This window comes from Lytechinus variegatus, chromosome 1 (assembly GCF_018143015.1).
Source record: "Lytechinus variegatus isolate NC3 chromosome 1, Lvar_3.0, whole genome shotgun sequence".
Taxonomy (NCBI): domain Eukaryota; kingdom Metazoa; phylum Echinodermata; class Echinoidea; order Temnopleuroida; family Toxopneustidae; genus Lytechinus; species Lytechinus variegatus.
Window position 1 is genome coordinate 6,466,597 of NC_054740.1, and position 18,595 is coordinate 6,485,191.

Below are 18,595 nucleotides of genomic sequence, written 5' to 3' on the forward strand. Positions count from 1 at the left end.
TAAAGAATGAAAGAAAGGAGGAAAGAGAGGGAGGAAAGAATGAAGAGATGAGAGAATGACAAAAAGAGAAAATAATGGAAGGAGAGAACGAAAAAGGGGAGAGGAAGTGAGAAGGAAGCAAAGAAAAGTTTAAGGAAAGAAAGAATGAATAAATTCAGGAAATAAGAAATGGAAATTTGATAAAGAATAGTAACAGAAAGAAGGAAAGAAAGACAAATGAACAGAGAGAGAAAAAGGTTCAGGAAAAAAAGATCGGAAATAAAGATAGATGGAACAAAAAAGGGCAAGCAGGAGGGATATAAGGATGAACAAAGAATGATACAAAAGAAAGAAAGAAAGAGGAAAAAAGTTCAAACTTCAAGCAAACAAAAAAATCAAGTCATCTAACAAAAATCATAATGAAGTTTGGTGTTTTTTAATATATTTTCAGAATTTTGAAAAACTAAAATTATTTAGAAATGAGTAAAATTTTAAAGTGAAACATTGTCAAACTTAAAAATTAGATGAAACAGCGGCATCATACACAACAAGACTCAAAACGAAAGCTAAAACAACAAGATCTAGTTATGAAAACTAAATAATTTGTTCCACCGATTACATCTCCAAATTATCTCTGCTTCGTCATCTGTTGGTTATTTGATGAAAAAATTCACCACTTTTAAATGCATTAACTACATTTTGTTCAATATTCTTAAATACGGGACAAAAAGGCGTCCCGGGAAGGGTTTGTCGGGATGCCGGGACAAAGGAGCAAAATACGGGACAATCCCGGGAAATACGGGACGTCTGGTCACCCTGGAAGGGAGGGAGGGAAATAAAGAAAAAGGACACAAATTAGAAGGAAAAAATATAATAAAGGATGAAAGAGAGGGAGGAAAAAATTAAGGAGAGAATTTAAAAAAGAAAATAATGGAAGGATCGAGAAAGAATGAAAAGAAAAGGGAGAAGGAAGCAAAGAAAAGTGGAAAGAAAAAATGAAGGAAAAAGGAAATTTAAAATGGGACGGAGAGTAAGACAAACAAGGAAAGAAAGAAAAATGAACAGAGAGAGAAGATCAGGAAAGATAGATAGGATGGAATAAAAAAAAGGGGCAAAGAGGAAGGATAGAATGATGCCAGAAAAAGGATATGAAAGAAAGAAAAAAGTACAATCTTAAACAAACAAAAAATCTAATCTAACAAAAATCATAATGATATTCGGTGTTTCTAAATATATCTAGAACAGAAATAGAATGTTTTAGAAATGAGGGGGGGGGGGGGTCAGGTGTCCGGACACTTTATATTTTGGAAGCCTTTTTTTTTCTTTAGATTAAACTAAAGATATGAATTCAATAGTTGTAATCATCTTTTATTTTGTTCTCTATAATATTTTTAAATCATGATTATTTTTGGTCCTAAAAATTGTAAAACTTCGCTTGTAATTTTTTTCCAAATGACTTTGTAACTTAAAATGAATCGTCCTGACATAGAACTGGGTATACTTCTTTGTGGTCCCAAACATGTTGTTTTTTTAAGTTCTTTATTATGTAGAATAACAATTTTTATACTTTGTTCTCCTTTTTACTGGTTTGTAAATTAAATCTGTTCGCTCCGCGGCCCCTGCTATTTTCCAAAAACGATACAGAGACAAGAGCTGAGCGAGCACGGCTCCCGTCATTCATTACACTCACTTTCAACTTACACAAATATGAGTGCGTGGGGCACCGGAGGGTACTCCACGATGCGACAATCGCCAGAGAAATGCCCCGCAGATTCGTCGTTATATTATCGATTCTATTGTACTCTCCCAAATGATCTTGGCATGAAAATTTAGCTCAAAATATGCTCTTTCATCTTAATATAATTTCTAAAACAGGTACGGGTAGGAAAAGATTTAACCATGGAAGAAAAACAGACATACTTAAAATGACCAATCTCCAACTTCCTCCGTTTGTAATTTTGTTGAGTCAATTCAGATTGCAACGTATTTGGTATGTATGCAAAGGGGATCATCTCAGAAGTTCAACCATACATAAAAGACGTACATCAGGAATCCGTACGAAGAGATATGGATGTTAGAAGAACAGCAAGTCGTGTTTCAATTTTGAAAAAAAAACTGAGCTCGGGGGAAGTTATGTGGGAGAACGTTGTTTACAGCGGTGCCTCGCAGGGTCCTTCAAAAAATCTCTGACCTCAGATTTTACGAGGGGGCTTATCGCGTTATGTAAGCGTGCTCTAACTTTCGCCTGGCGGCTCGCCGATTGATGTTAGATATCGTTCCTTCGCCCGAAGGAAGCAATAACAAAGGATTAACAGAGGAATTGGAAGACGGTTCTCCTTCTCTGTTAGCTCCATGGTTTTGACTGACCATGCGCATTGAAATTACGGGCAGGGTTGTTGTATCGACTATGATGTTTTTGTACAGGGAAAATCAAAATCGCTCGAACAGAAATCACAAGCATGAAGATGTTTTTTCCGATATTTTCTCTAATCCTTGATTTTGCGTAAAATAAAGATAGCAACGTCAAGCAATTGTCTTGTTCTTTCCAACCATGTATTTTTCTAGCAACGAATATGTTGTAAGGCAGGGGAACTAAGTGTGAAAATTACAGTAAACTTTGAAGTTGATTTTCTATGAAATGGGTTTGTACCATCGGATGTGTGATACGACGATTCAGATGACCGCCGACGATATGGGTCATAGAGTTTATTCTCACCTGTGCAAACTGTAACTTTTCAGTATGAGTAAAGCGAGATCCCTTGCTCCCTTTGGTGGCGCTCTTCTGACCTAAGAGATCCAGCATCTGCATGAGATCCGCTGTGGCTGACTTACGGTCTAGTTGCTCTGATTTCTGCAATCCTTGACGGACCTCACTGACCATCCTCTTCTGAAGACGTTCTCTCTTCCTGGCTTTATAATCCTGTCACAAGAGAAACAAAGGATTAACCACTAAAAGTGTCAGGATCATTGGAAGAAATCTGAGATCATACAATGCCTATGAAAAATATACTCCTACTTTTTTGTTGTCTTCTGGGGTTTTTTCTGCAAGCAGAGAAAATACAAGATTGTTTCATGAAAGGCATCAGTACTGACTTAATAGAAATTGTCAAGTGAAATTCTTGGTTTTAATTGGCTTTAAAGAGCACTGGTTTCAGAATGTTACAACGGAAGCTATTGAGATATATATGGAATGCTTTACATGCAAAGTACAAAATCATTATTAAACTATACGCTGACAGAACAATCATTAATACAACAATCTGGGGCACAGCTCAGCATACTGTAAGTCATCTCATCTGAATGGGCATGGGTTATGATCAAACAGCAACATCGAAATTCTCTACCATATTGTAAATGAACATACTTCTTGTGATAGTCTTGATGGCAGACCCGTTGTATTCCATTCTGTTTCCCATTCTTGAGCAGCAGTCACAGAGGCTGCATTAAATTCCAGCAATGAGGGCGCTAAATCCTCATCTCTTGCCGGCTGATCCTTGACTAACGGCATGTGGTTGTTGTAATACTTCATGATATCTTGACAGAAAAAAAAAATTAAATTAAAAATTGTTAGGACTAAAAAAATTATTTCTCAGAGCAAAGAAATCTAAATATTCTTACCTACATGTATTTACTGTATATTTGGAATAGAGCCTTGTGATTTCCGTTTAAGTGTAAAACATTATTTTGACAGATAATATTGGCTATGGTCTGGGTTTTCCACAAACAAATTTCCAAAGTTCAATAATAATAGTAGTTTACAATGTTATGATAAGTACATATTATCATACACTACAAATTTACATATACATCAAATTGGTCAACAGCAACATTTCATCATGCCCAGTGCATATATTTGTTGGCATGAATTAAAAACTGTGATATATAGATTACACAGATGTTTACATGTAGAGATGAAAAGCAAGATTTACTGTATTATAAAATCAATAACAAAATTTTTGGAGGAAACCTGTATACCATCAATGTTAATCCATACCATCATATTAGTCAATTTTGGTAAAAGAAAAAAGAAATTTGAGATTTTTGCAGAAAATGAAAGTAAAATTCCTATTCTATACATACTTAAATTTCTAGACGGCAATTCATTTTAGTTTCTGAGATAAAAAGGGATTTTCACTGCGATGCCATACAGATCGTTGATAAAATGGGCATATCCCATTGGAAACGTGTACTGTTGCAAATCAAACAACAGCTGCGCGTACTTAATATGCAAACACGCAAAAGAAGATTTCTCACTAATCATGGACACAGAAATGTTCAATCAATCGTCTTCTACATGAACAAAATGCCAAAGACATACCTTTAGGAATCTGCTTTGTGAGATCAGCTAGACCAGTCGGAATGGCAAGAGGAACACTCCTAAACGCATGACTGCCCAAAGCGCCCTGGATATCAAAGCAAGAAATGAACAATGAAAACATGAATTTGTATTAGATTATCTTTGATAGTACTGGTGGTACAGATTGGAAGAGGCTCACGGTTCACCTTGGGGTCAAATTCATAAAACTTCTTACAATAACAAATTTGCAATAACAGTTAAAAGCTACTGAAATCATTTGATTTGATTGGCTGATAGTTAACTTGTTACAGAAATTCTGAATTTGTTACCAGAACAAGGCATTGTGAAATGGGATCCAGGTGATCAGTCCTGACACTGACACAACATGGATGCTCCCCCCCCAAAAAAAAAAAAAAAACCATAAAGATATGATAGACAAGGCTGAAATGGTGTATTTTCAATTGGTCTAGTGCCAATATGTCCAATTGCCAACTTGTCTACTACCACTTGGTATACCATCAGTTTGCCCATTATCCACATGGTCTAATTGGCAGTTTGTCCACTCCCCATTTCATCTAATATCAACCAGTTGGACCAATACCCATTTAGTTCCACACACCATTTGGTCTAATTGGATTTAGTGTTAATTGGGCAAAATGAATGAAAATAAAATGGTCATAAACAAACTGGTGATTAAACGAAGTGATGATTGGACCAAATGGTTGTTAGATGAAATGTTGATGTACATGTACAGAATGGCTTTAGACTACATAGAAGTAGACCATGTTGGTAGGGGACGAGTCGGAAGTAAACGAATTGGCAATTTACAGGCTGAAACAATAGCATATTTCTGGATATCACTTTCCAACCTACAAGTACATACATCTATCAGGGAACTTTGGGCACTTAAATTTTGGGTTAATGAATGACAATGCTCTTTTTAAATAACCGAATATTCTTTGAGCCTCTTAAAGATGACCCCTGTAATAAACCTACAAGATTTTTTGTTCTATGATTTTTTATGAATTTTCAGTGTGTTTTGTTGAACCTATCTCACCTCTTTATGCCATTCTTTTGGTCCAACCCATCGGATGGAACGTCTCTTACAAGGCGGAGGGACCCAAGGACTCTGTAACTGACGCGCAATCTCTGACGATATCCGACGGCTCAGCATAGCAGAAGTTCCTTGAGTATAAATCAATGAATAAAAATACTTCCACATTGAAACTTCAAGCCATCACTGCCCCCATCCACTCTTTGAATATGGCTTTAAAAGAAAAATTAATTTTGTTTCCATTTCAGTAACAATTATTCTTATCTTTACATTTTGCGGAGTGAATTGTATCTTTTTACTTGGGGTTCATAATATTCCAGTTCCAAATGCAAGAAAAAAAAAATGTAACCGCTAAATCAAACCATCACTTGAATTAAACTGACAGTATTTGTGGGAGAAATCAATGCTCTGCATCATCCTACTTTGAACCCTAAAAAGACTGGGGGGCTGAATCAGCCCCCCCCCCTCAACATTTCTCATGATAAATCCGCCGCTCGAAATTTTTTGACCACGTCCCTCGACGACTTTTTACGTTCAAGTCTCACGCAACTTTTGAGACCAAAATTTTGATCCCCGGATACGCGATTCCGAAATTATGCAACATTTCGAAAGTGCATGCAGACCCAAAATTACTCAAAAACGTGAATTTATGTACAAATCCAATGCAAATAGTGTTTTCAGCCAAAATTCATAAAATGTACCATTATTTTGCCTTTGATTGCTAAAATCAATTAATTATACCTTGTTTCTGGCCAAAATAAAGTCCCCGACAATTTTCCATTGAAAAAAAGTTGAAAAACAAAGAAATACATAAGAAATTTAAAAAACAATAGAATACATCAGAAATAAATGTGTTGTTGAAATTTTTGTAAAATCAATTTAATCAGATGCCTATCTAGAGTATGTGAAACAAAAATTAGCATTTTAGGGGCATTATTTTTTTAATTAGAGCAAACTTATGATTTTACGCATAAATTAGCATAATTAATGAGCAATGAGATTTTTCGCAGAATTTGATACTATAGTTTTGTAGATAATGCCATGGGTAATGCGCCTGCCAATTTTCGTTGCGATCGCCGAGATCATAAGGGGGGGCTGAATTGATGGGAGAAAAACACTTATTTAAATGAATCCTGTCAGGTCCTAATTTACACGTATCTCCCTCGCCTGGGTTGGGTGCAGCACAATGACAAATGTGGATAAATCCCTAGCTGAAGAAAATTATTGCCTTGACTCTCTGTTTAAAAGGCTTTAAAAGTCAGAACAACTAGACTACTGCATGATGCTTCAGAGTAGTTAAAGTTTCATATTTTCATTCATTTGTTTTGTTTTCCATATACCTTGTGGCTCATCGGTGCTAGTTACCGATTCCTTTGGTAGCTTCTCAACTAGGAACATCATCAACCGACGGATATCAGCCTCGTTGGGATACAGGAACGTCTGGTAACCCATGTCCCCACGGAAACCAAGAGACTGTAATTTAAACCAGTATTTTGATACATTGATAAAATTTAAAAATAAAAAGGATCATCAAAGATATTCTTTCCATCTTGTTAGTGTTATCATAATAAATCTATCAAGCACAGGATGCATATAGTTTCCTTTCAAAGGAAACATACATCTAGTGTTTCCATAGGTAATAAGTGATGATGGCACTACTTCATATAAAAAGATATGGCTATTGTGACATTGTTAATTAAGCATATTACGCTGAAAGCTACATGTAAGTACTTACACACTAAATATTAACACAGATAAGCACTAATGGTAAAATGCATCATTTAAAGCTTGAGAAAGGACTGGTCAAGTGAAAGAAAGCTTCTTCTTTTTCAATTTGTAAAGAACACTTGGGTGGTCACTATTTTGTTGGAAACTGCTACATGTCAATTCATTTTGTGATTACTTCCTAAATTGAAAGTCATCTTCATTTTGCTAAAGAACAGGTTTATTTCTATATATTTAGCTTTGTAAGTTTCATCTCTTTTTATTCCATTATAAATTGCTTACATTTTTAATCTTAAAAAATGATATTTACATTTTTTTCTGAACTATCCTTTTAAGAGCGGCTCACAAAGCTTTTAAGGTACATGACTGTATTGTAACATTATCATTTACATGTACCATGGTAAACGGCTTTATAGTGGCAGATTGCAATCAAAATTGTCTTTATTATTCTTAATATTCTTATCATTATTACTACAACTACTACAACTTCTACTGGTACTACTATCATTAGCAGTAGCAGCAGCACCAGTGGAAGTAGTAGTAGTAGAAGTAGTAGTAGTAGTAGTAGTAGTAGTAGTAGTGGTAGTGGTAGTGGTAGTGGTAGTAGTAGTAGTAGTAGTAGTAGTAGTAGTAGTAGTAGTAGTAGTAGTAGTAGTAGTAGTAGTAGTGGTGGTGGTGGTGGTGGTAGTAGTAGTAGTAGTAGTAGTAGTAGTAGTAGTAGTAGTAGTAGTAGTAGTAGTAGTAGTAGTAGTAGTAGTAGTAGTAGTAGTAGTACTAGTGGTAGTGGTAGTGGTAGTGGTAGTGGTAGTGGTAGTAGTAGTAGTAGTAGTAGTAGTAGTAGTAGTAGTGGTAGTAGTGGTAGTAATAGTAGTAGTACATGTAGTAGTAGTAGTAGTAGTAGTAGTAGTAGTAATAGTAGTAGTACATGTAGTAGTAGTAGTTGTAGTAGTAGTAGTAGTAGTAGTAGTAGTAGTAGTAGTAGTAGTAGTAGTAGTAGTAGTAGTAGTAGTAGCAGTAGGAGTAGTAGCAGGAGTAGTAGTAAAGTAGGAAATCCATAGAGAAGTGAGGAGCAAGACATTATTTAGAGAACACAACACATTATTAATCACAAAAAGATGTTGCCTTATCAATGTCGCACAAACAAATTTGTAATTTAGAATGTGCATACAGGTCAATACAGATCAGGAGTCCTAGTTCATAGCCCTCATTGGCAAGTTACGTCTACAAGCTTAAAAAAAAGCTACTGAAATCATGCAACATTAGTTGGCTGATAACAAATGAGCCATAAGTCTGAAATCATACTGAAGATGAGCTTGATTTTCAATGGGTGCATACCTGAAGTGCATTCGCGAGGTCAGTACCAAGCCTGAATCTAGCCGACATTCCAGGAGGTAATGTATGAGGAAGATTTGTATTGGTGTCTATCAATCTCAAACATCTTACTGATGCTTCAACAACAAGCTCAGGTGTAAACTGACGCAGGGTCACGACCTCCTCATCAAGATCACTGAAAGATAAAATAAACAAATATTATTTTCATTGAATGCATTCTAGGTTTATTTTTCAGAAATGTTTCTACATACTGTAGCTACATACTTGTATACATGCAAAGCCCATGGAGAACCAAGCAGGGGCTATGTTCTGAAAATTGTCTTGACACAAGTATTCTTAAGACTAAGTGATTCAGAGTAATAAACAAAAACCATATTCTAAAAATAAACTTTTCTTGGAAATTTTCTTGTAACTTTCAATGAGCACCCATTATGTCAGAGCTAAAATATTCAAAGAAAGGCACATAAATTTCTCTGTCCACAAGATAACATAACATAATTTAGATCCATCAGATATATTGAGATACAAGCTAGTCTGACAAAATATTTTTAGTCTTGGAAAATACAGTATAAAATACAAGAGGCAGGCTTGGTAGGGGGCTATGTAATTTGCATGTGATATTTCTCGGTCAACAATGCTGATCCATCATGTCTACGTTACCAAAGCCCAACAAAATATAAATAAAGACACAATTCTATTTCTTTTCTTCTTAATGTAACACTAACAACAGTACCCAGTTGTTATGTGTCCGGACAGGCCGTTGTGTGTCCGGACAATCAATTATACAGCTATTTGGTATATTTTGGAAAAGTTAACGAGTTTGTTTTATCAGTTTTTAGTACTGGTATTTAAAGGGGAAGTTCACCATGAAGAAAAGCATGTTGTAAAAATAGCCCAAAAAATACAAAATATTGGCGTAAATTTGAGGAAAATCTGTTCAAGATTAAGAAAGTTATAAGAATTTTAAGTTTTGGATTTGTGACATCATAAACGAGCAGCTGCCCCATATGTTATGTAATATAAAAAGCATGAAGTTCACTTTTTAATGGCTCCTGATGGCCTATCTTTGTTTTCTTTTCTTGAATGAATGTAAAATTATTCATCAACTGATATACAAAAGTTATAATAAAAACCATTTCAATTTTCTGAGAAAATGACATTTCATTGATTTTTTACCATTTGCTGTGTATTTAGGAATGCTGCTCACATATGATGTCACAAATCAAATAGTCTGACCTCTCTTATCCGGCCTCCCCTTATCTGGATCTCTCTATAATCCGGACGCACACTTGCTGAGATTTTTTTTCAATCTAGTACGTGGGGACATGAGATTTCAATCTAAACTCAAAATTCCTACTCAAAATCACTCCGATTACACACATTTCCAAATTATATAGTCTACCTACAACCACGTCATTGTTTTTTATGAAAATATCTAAACCAAATCACCAAAGAAAGACAGGATGATTTTCCAGTTCCTGAAATAAGTCATCTCTCTTCTCCCATGTGTCAGTGTGTGTGCGCTCGTTGTGTACAAAGTCAATGGGAGAGGAAAGAAGTCACCGCCACTGACGAAATGAACGGCAGTGAACGGAGTAGTGACTTAAACCAGGATAATGCCAAAATTCCAAAGTGTCCAAACACCCCTACACCCCATAATGCTTGGGATATCATGATTGGGAGGAGATATATACCACAGCACAGCATACCGTCGCACAGTGGGCCAGGGTGAAACAAAAGTGTGCCAAAAGTCACTTTGGACAATTTCAGATTTTTAATTTTTCTCATGCCCAGCTGAAAGACAACACTTTGAAGAATACTTGCAAAATATTTCATTCGAGAATTTGCATAAGGGTCAGTCCATATCAAATCAACCAATGCTTGTCACCCGACCCCCTCCGATTTTCTTTAAACTTGCACCAAATGTGCCCCAAAATATCTGACGGAAAATTCTAGAATATTTTGCCCCAAGGTCAAACGGTTGCTAAGTTACGGCCTCCCTTAGCAACCAATGTATGGCAAAGCAATAAAGTTTAAATAAAATTTGCTAATTTTGATTAGTATTAATTGTTCTTACATGACAATGACCTTGCACCCGAAAACATTGACTTGGACAATTAACACCATTTTTGGCGACCTTGTGCACAATAACAGCTAGTCAGATCCATGTCATATTATATTGTGTGTCAAGACTATAAGTTCTTCCAATCTACAGAAAATAAGTACTCTACCTCATCAAACTTGGCTGCAGCAGTCAACCAAAATTAGTCAATTTTATTTAAACTTGATTGTTTGGCCACGCATTGGTTTCTTCCGTCACACACTTAAGGGAACATTTGGTGCAAGTTTAAATAAAATCAAAGGGGTCGGGTGACAAATTGTCTAAAAATTGGTTGATTTGACGTGGATTGACCCATAAGGGTTAATTTCGCACCTCAAATCGTAGAATGTGACATTTTTGGGGGAAATGCCGCGTAGATAAAACCTAGTTGAAAAACAGGCCATTTCACAGGAGGTTTTTCATGCATGAATCTGAAATGGCTCTAACATAATCCTGATATATTCTTTTTTTCGTGTGAAAGGGTTCAAAGTAGATAAAAGACACCTTTCAAGAGGTTTATAGTAATTTAGTTTATAGGATAATTATTCCTTGAAATAGGCTGATAAATGATAATCCATGTTTTGTGCATTTACATTAGAAACGCTTGGATTTCCGCTAGATTCTATCAGCATCATTCCCGATGTCTAAGCTTTAGGTCGATACCAAATTTAGCTGCCGGTTTTTATGTTAGAGCAGAATTTGCTTGACACATCACCCCCAAAACGGTCATTTTTTTATACCGCGCAGTCATCCCAGAACATATGGGGTGTACATTGCCGTTCATTTTTGCACGGCGAGGACGATTCCCCTTCCATTCCATGAAAACGAGTTCCGGGCATAATGTAAACAAAATGAAGGTTGATAACGCATATTAGGGCTACCCGCCCCTCTTCCAGAGTTAAAAGTTATCTGTACAATAATTTCAGCCAAAAACCCTCCTCATATTGATACATTTGTGGTGTTATATACTCTGCGTTTTACCCAAGTCTACACAGCTTGATAAAGCACGGTTCAATATTTTCAGATTTTAAAATATTTATTTAATCTGATAATCATTTTGATGCCACAAAATTATTTTCAGGTTCTCATACACACTTTTAGGCATGTGAGAAGCATACACCAACGTTCACTCTGGTCAATCTTGGAACACAGTCACATCACAAAGTTTATATACGGTACCGGTGCTCATTTTTAAGCGTAATTTGTCTTTGCACAGATAAGTTTTACTAGTACCGTACTAGAGTAGTACTAGTAGTAGCCAATCAAAATTTGGTATCAAGTAGACCAAAAGCTTCGGTCTCTGTTTTGTTGGTTGTTCAGCTGAACTTCGTTGGCTTCACTCACCAAATACAGAGACCGAAGTTCTAGCACGATCTGTACAGGGGACTCAATGGCCATATGTTTATGTACTTAAAGGGGAATCCAACCCAAATAAAAACTTGTTTTTAAAAGAAAAAGAAAAATCAGACAAGTTGATAGGTGAAGGTTTGAACAATATTGGACTAACAACAAGAAAGTTATGAATTTTTAAAAGTTGTAAATATTGGTGATCACTTTACCCATGGAGACTTCAAATTGGCCGCATATGTGATGTCATAGTGATGTAAGGCAAGGACTACTCTTCCATGGACTCCAATACATATTATGGCTAAAATGTCATTTTTCCCAAAAGTTTTATTTCAAATTATATTTTTCTTTCATGAGGACATAAAACGATATACTACCTGGGTTATATTTAGATTACTGCCCCGGGGGAATGGGTACTTAGGAGAAAACCACAAATCCCTGATAATAAAGTACATGGCCTATGGGAAAGTTGTCCTTGCCTCTTGTCATAATTTAATTACCCAGTTGCCAATTTGGAATCTACATAGTATTAGTGATTTCAATTTTAAAGCAGCTATAACTTTCTTACTGCTTGGCTGATTTCTTTCAAACTTTCACCATTCTGTTTAATTTATTTTTCTCCTTCCCAACACAACTGTTTAAGGCCAAGGCTGGATTCCCCTTTAAGATCGGATAAAACGGGGAAGTGAATTTGCGTGACAGCCGAGGTAAGTCACTGTTTTTGTTCCTTTTAACTTCATTTTTCTCTGTTTTTTGGCAATTGATGCCAAGAGGGAATATAAATTTGCACTCTGGTCACTATAATTTTCGAAATTTTTGTTCATTAAAGACAAAAATTGAAAAGCCCCGACGGGGGGATTTTGCATAGCAAGTCCCCTAATGGTGGCTGCACGATAGCGAGCCGTCTGTTACGTGGAGAAATAAAAAAAATGTTAAAAAACTCCTCGAAACAGACGGCTGCCAGCTGTCTACTCTAGGTATCAAGGTATCAGCTTTAAATTATGTTCAGTCGATTCTACACCCAAAATTACCCATTATCAACATGTTAAAGTAAAATTATAACACGCAATATAATTTTGGCGCACTTTCAACAATCAACTCATTCTCTGGCCCACTGACACTGTGCGTCGGCGCGGCGCTCCGTCCGCATCGAACGGTACACACCCCCATTTTCATACAGTTTTAATTTATTTATCATTAGTAATGTGGGAATAATTTTTGTATTCACCAGAGCGCTCAAAAATTTGAATTTTGGGCATATTTTTGTGTACGCCCTCTATTGGTGGAAAGTAATTTGGCAAGAAAATTTTCATTTTTTGATCTCTATTTTTAATTAAGAAAAAATGGTATAAAGAATCAAATTTAAATAAGAGCCAAGCAGTATGAATTAACAGGTCTAATGGAAACTGTGGCCTTATCGTCATCCAAGTCACTGGGGACAAACTTGAGACACACCTCAAATATCAGCAATCTTTCAATAGAATCCACGGTTGGAAGATTTTCAAAAGAAATTCATTGTTCGCGATGCGAAACTGTGCGAAGCTTCTCACTGAGCGGGGACTTCCTTCCACCACACGTTTTCCCATTAACACAAAAACAACTGACTCGGACACTTTTTCATACGACAAAAATAGTCTTTTTCTTTTCTCTCCTGTGGCGGTATATTCTTCCTAGTTGATTAAGCAATGATCAAAACAATTAATAAGACAAAATTAATCACACTAAAAACACTATTAAACTGTCTAAATACTCCTCGTGATCCGAGTCCCCTTCCCGTGTCAAGTTCGTCCAATCTCCCATAGGAGGGGACTTGGATAACGAGGAGTAGTATTGTCGTTATCCAAGTCCCCTCCTATGGGAAATTAGACGAACTCAACACGGGAAGGGGACTCCGATCACGAGGAGTATTTAGACAGTTAAATAGTGTTTTTAATGTGATTTTCATTGATTTTATGATTCGTATTATCGAAAATATTCATTAACCATGTATATTAAACTGTCTAAAAGTGGCAGAGTGGTTTTGAAGAGGAGGGAAATGAGGGGTAGATGAATATCAACGGGTTAATTGCCGTTTTGTATTTTTAGGATAGGGGACTTGGATCACGAGTAATAGTACTCCTCGTTATCCAAGTCCCCTCCTATGGGAAATTGAACGAACTTAACACGGGAAGGGGACTTGGATCACGAGGAGTATTTAGACAGTTAAATAGTGTTTTTAATGTGATTTTCATTTATTTTAATGATTCTTATAATCGAAAATATTCATTAATCATGTCTATTAAACTGTCTAAAAGTGGCAGAGTGGTTTTGAAGAGGAGGGAAATGAGGGGTAGATGAATATCAACGGGTTAATTGCCGTTTTGTATTTTTAGGAGAGGGGACTCGGATCACGAGGAGTATTTAGACAGTTAAATAGTGTTTTTAATGTGATTTTCATTTATTTTAATGATTCTTATTATCGAAAATATTCATTAATCATGTCTATTAAACTGTCTAAAAGTGGCAGAGTGGTTTTGAAGAGGAGGGAAATGAGGGGTAGATGAATATCAACGGGTTAATTGCCGTTTTGTATTTTTAGGAGAGGGGACTTGGATCACGAGTAATAGTACTCCTCGTTATCCAAGTCCCCTCCTATGGGAAATTGGACGAACTTAACACGGGAAGGGGACTCGGATCACGAGGAGTATTTAGACAGTTAAATAGTGTTTTTAATGTGATTTTCATTGATTTTAATGATTCTTTTTATAGAAAATATTCATTAATCATGTCTATTGAACTGTCTAAAAGTGGCAGAGTGGTTTTGAAGAGGAGGGAAATGAGGGGTAGATGAATATCAACGGGTTAATTGCCGTTTTGTATTTTTAGGAGAGGGGACTTGGATCACGAGTAATAGTACTCCTCGTTATCCAAGTCCCCTCCTATGGGAAATTGGACGAACTTAACACGGGAAGGGGACTCGGATCACGAGGAGTATTTAGACAGTTAAATAGTGTTTTTAATGTGATTTTCATTGATTTTAATGATTCTTTTTATAGAAAATATTCATTAATCATGTCTATTGAACTGTCTAAAAGTGGCAGAGTGGTTTTGAAGAGGAGGGAAATGAGGGGTAGATGAATATCAACGGGTTAATTGCCGTTTTGTATTTTTAGGAGAGGGGACTTGGATCACGAGTAATAGTACTCCTCGTTATCCAAGTCCCCTCCTATGGGAAATTGGACGAACTTAACACGGGAAGGGGACTCGGATCACGAGGAGTATTTAGACAGTTAAATAGTGTTTTTAATGTGATTTTCATTGATTTTAATGATTCTTATTATCGAAAATATTTATTAATCATCTCTAGGAAACTGTCTAAAAGTGGCAGAGTGGTTTTGAAGAGGAGGGAAATGAGGGGTAGATGAATGTCAACGGGTTAATTGCCGTTTTGTATTTTTAGGAGAGGGGACTTGGATCACGAGGAGTAGTATATACTGTTTTAATTCAATTTTTTTAGACAGTTAAATAGTGTCTTTAATGTGATTTTCATTTATTTTAATGATTCTTATTATCGAAAATATTTATTAATCATCTCTAGGAAACTGTCTAAATGTGGCAGAGTGGTTTTGAAGAGGAGGGAAATGAGGGGTAGATGAATATCAACGGGTTAATTGCCGTTTTGTATTTTTAGGAGAGGGGACTTGGATCACGAGGAGTAGTATATACTGTTTTAATTCAATTTTTTTAGACAGTTAAATAGTGTCTTTAATGTGATTTTCATTTATTTTAATGATTCTTATTATCGAAAATATTTATTAATCATCTCTAGGAAACTGTCTAAAAGTGGCAGAGTGGTTTTGAAGAGGAGGGAAATGAGGGGTAGATGAATATCAACGGGTTAATTGCCGTTTTGTATTTTTAGGAGAGGGGACTTGGATCACGAGGAGTAGTATACTGTTTTAATTCAATTCTATTGATCTTAATTCATCATCGAAAATAGGAAACAAGTAACACAGTGGTTTAATTCGGATGAAGGGGACTTGAATCACGAGGAGTAATTATAGACCGACATTCTTTTTACGTACCTTACGAAATAAAGCAATGGAGACAGTTAAGAGAGAGATATGCATTTTGATTTATTTAGTAAAAACGTGATAGACGAAATAAAGCATAATCATGACAAACATATCATGAGATTTATTCATAGCATAATTAAAAAGTACGACGAAATATAGCCTATATATACTGAAAAGAAGTAGATGCAATTTAGATTTATTTAGTAAATTAGGGATAAACGAAATAAGGCAATGACTGCAGAAGAGGGATATACTCGGGGCCGATTTATTTAGTAGAAATGTAAACGAAATACTGAGCAAATTTCATAGTGTGGGAAACATAAGAAGATGAATATAATCTTGATTTATGTATATGAAAAGTACCAATTTACGAAATAAAGCAATGGAGATTGAAAAGATGATTCAATCCTGATTTATTTAGTAAATTAGGAATCAACGAAATAAAGCAATTGAGACTGTTCGAGGGATATACTTGGGGCCGATTTATTTAGTAAAAATGTAAACGAAATAAAGCAAATTTCATAGTGTGTGAAACATAAAAAGATGAAATAATCATGATTTATTTATATGAAAAGTACTAATTTACTAACTAAAGCAATAGAGATTGAAAAGAAGTATATAGATGCAATTCTATCTGATTTATAATAGACCAAAGATTGTAGAGCTCGCGTACGCGGCGCTCTACAATCTTTGGTGCCGGTGGAGACTGAAAAGAGACAAGTCACACTCACCTACGATGGAGGTTGGTAGAAACAGGTAGGACATGTTTTACGTTGTGAAAAATTGTCCGTGGATCCGAGTCACCGGGGACTTGGATCACGATAATGCCGAAACTGTCAGTGTAAAAAAAATCAAGCATTTGCCCCAAAGAAAAAGAGAAAATAAGCCAAACATTGCCACCCTCATTTTGTCACACATGGAGATATAACTGAGAACAAGGTTATATTATAACCATGTTCATTGAATGAGTGCACACCCCCGAGGACCGAGGCCAGAGATCTGATTGTGAAACATAAATCCAACTCTCCCTACAGCTACACTCAGCTCTCTGACTCTGGACATCAAATAAGTCGAAGATAGGCAATATTTAAGGATCACTTACCATCCGATTTCTCTGAATGTGTGTATGATAATATTATCCACCTCCTCCATGACTAAATTGGATGAAAAGGGAAGAAATACCAAGTTTTTATTTTTAGACAGTCTAGCCGTGAAGTTCTGTCACGTATTTCTACACCAAAGAGTAGGTCACGTGCCCGTGGTCACCTGATCCGGTGGGAGTTTCAAAAAGCCCGATAGTAAAGTTACGCTTACTAGTACTGTATTAGAAAGTCTGAGGTTCGATCCCCGGCCCCGGCGGCGGCACATATATGCCCGTGAGCAAGGAATTTAATCTACAATGCTCTTTTATCCTGATTTCAAGAAAATGGAAATGCAGTATGTATTAACTAGGTGTGCATTTAACAATACTAGGCGGATCCAGAGGGGCGAGCCCCCCCCCCTATTGCGGCGGAGCATAAAAGAATGAAAAGGGGAAGAAAGAAAAAAAAGAAGGGGAAAGAGTTGAGAAAAAAAGAGGGGAAGGCTTTATGTTACTACATTAAATTTTCACTCGCATTGCCTGTTCAATAGTATACACATCTTGCTCAATACTCATCATACTAGTAGGCTGATATGGAGTTTTCAAGTTTTGACGTTAACATACAAAACATATTTCAGCTTGGACATCGAGTTTTCATTATTTTATTTGATTCACAAATTGATTTTTCAAAGGTGCTCTGTAAAATGTCTGTTTTATGGTATGAATATCAACATTTTTAGCTCGCGCTGCGCACTCGCTTTATTTGATTTGCCAGGTACCTTACTTGTCTTCGTGTATTCCAGAAAAATTCTCAAAATATCTCTCTTCAGGTCTGATTGTCAAAACGTATATCAGCGCTAGCGTCATCATGGTCATGCGCGCTCGCTGTTTCTTTTGTAAGTTATATATGTACACATCTAAATAAATTTTATCGCAAACTACTTATCACTTTTCGTGGCAGTTTATTAGAAATTTCGGCTCACAATTTTCGCTCGCATTAATTGTTAAAAATATATTAAGCCACACATCGTATTCTTAATTACAAAAGTGCTTAAAAATTAATGTCCATTTTCGAGCCTTGATATCAACGAAATTTGGGCTCTCATTAGGCTTATAGATGAATGAATGAGATAATAGCATTTTCATGAAAACAAATTCCTAATGACACTGTAGTGTTCCATTTTTTTTTCAGAATGGACAAGTTTCACGTAGCGCGTAAGAATATAGTCATTATTTTCTTAATTTTGATGACACATTGTCCTTAGAATGTCTCGGTACTAGGTTAAAATAATAATAAAAAAAAAAACAGCTCGCATCATTTAGTATAATGTGATCCACATCCACTTCACAGTTTCCCTACACAAAAGTGCTTATAATTGACCCTTTTCAGATCGGAGTATCAAATATTTACAGCTCGCGCTTCGCGCTCGTATTATTGATTTTCATGGCAAAATTTCATCTCGAGCTTATAGAGGAATGGGAAGATAGTCATCATTTATGATGACATTATATGTTTGAGATATATCGGTCCTAAATCAAAATTTCGCTTCGAGGTCTTATTACACGAGTCCTGATCAATCTTTCAGTGGTCTTCGTGCCCGGTCTTCGTGGTCTCCATGGGCTC

General features: G+C 36.0%; 1 protein-coding gene across 2 annotated transcripts in view; it reads right to left on the bottom strand.

Moving 5' to 3' along the window:
* The window catches only part of LOC121415326 (coiled-coil domain-containing protein 22 homolog), a 31,676-nt gene extending 14,522 nt beyond the window's left edge, over positions 1 to 17,154 (bottom strand). For both annotated transcript variants that reach the window (XM_041608613.1, XM_041608538.1), the window contains exons 1-7: positions 16,993 to 17,154; positions 8,391 to 8,562; positions 6,671 to 6,803; positions 5,334 to 5,461; positions 4,298 to 4,382; positions 3,344 to 3,513; positions 2,696 to 2,899 (exon numbers count right to left, since the gene is read on the bottom strand). In XM_041608613.1, the coding sequence (XP_041464547.1) occupies positions 2,696 to 2,899; positions 3,344 to 3,513; positions 4,298 to 4,382; positions 5,334 to 5,461; positions 6,671 to 6,803; positions 8,391 to 8,562; positions 16,993 to 17,042 (942 nt within the window). In that variant the 5' untranslated portion in view covers positions 17,043 to 17,154. The remainder of the gene's footprint in view (positions 1 to 2,695; positions 2,900 to 3,343; positions 3,514 to 4,297; positions 4,383 to 5,333; positions 5,462 to 6,670; positions 6,804 to 8,390; positions 8,563 to 16,992) is intronic.
* Positions 17,155 to 18,595: the final 1,441 nt, after the last annotated feature.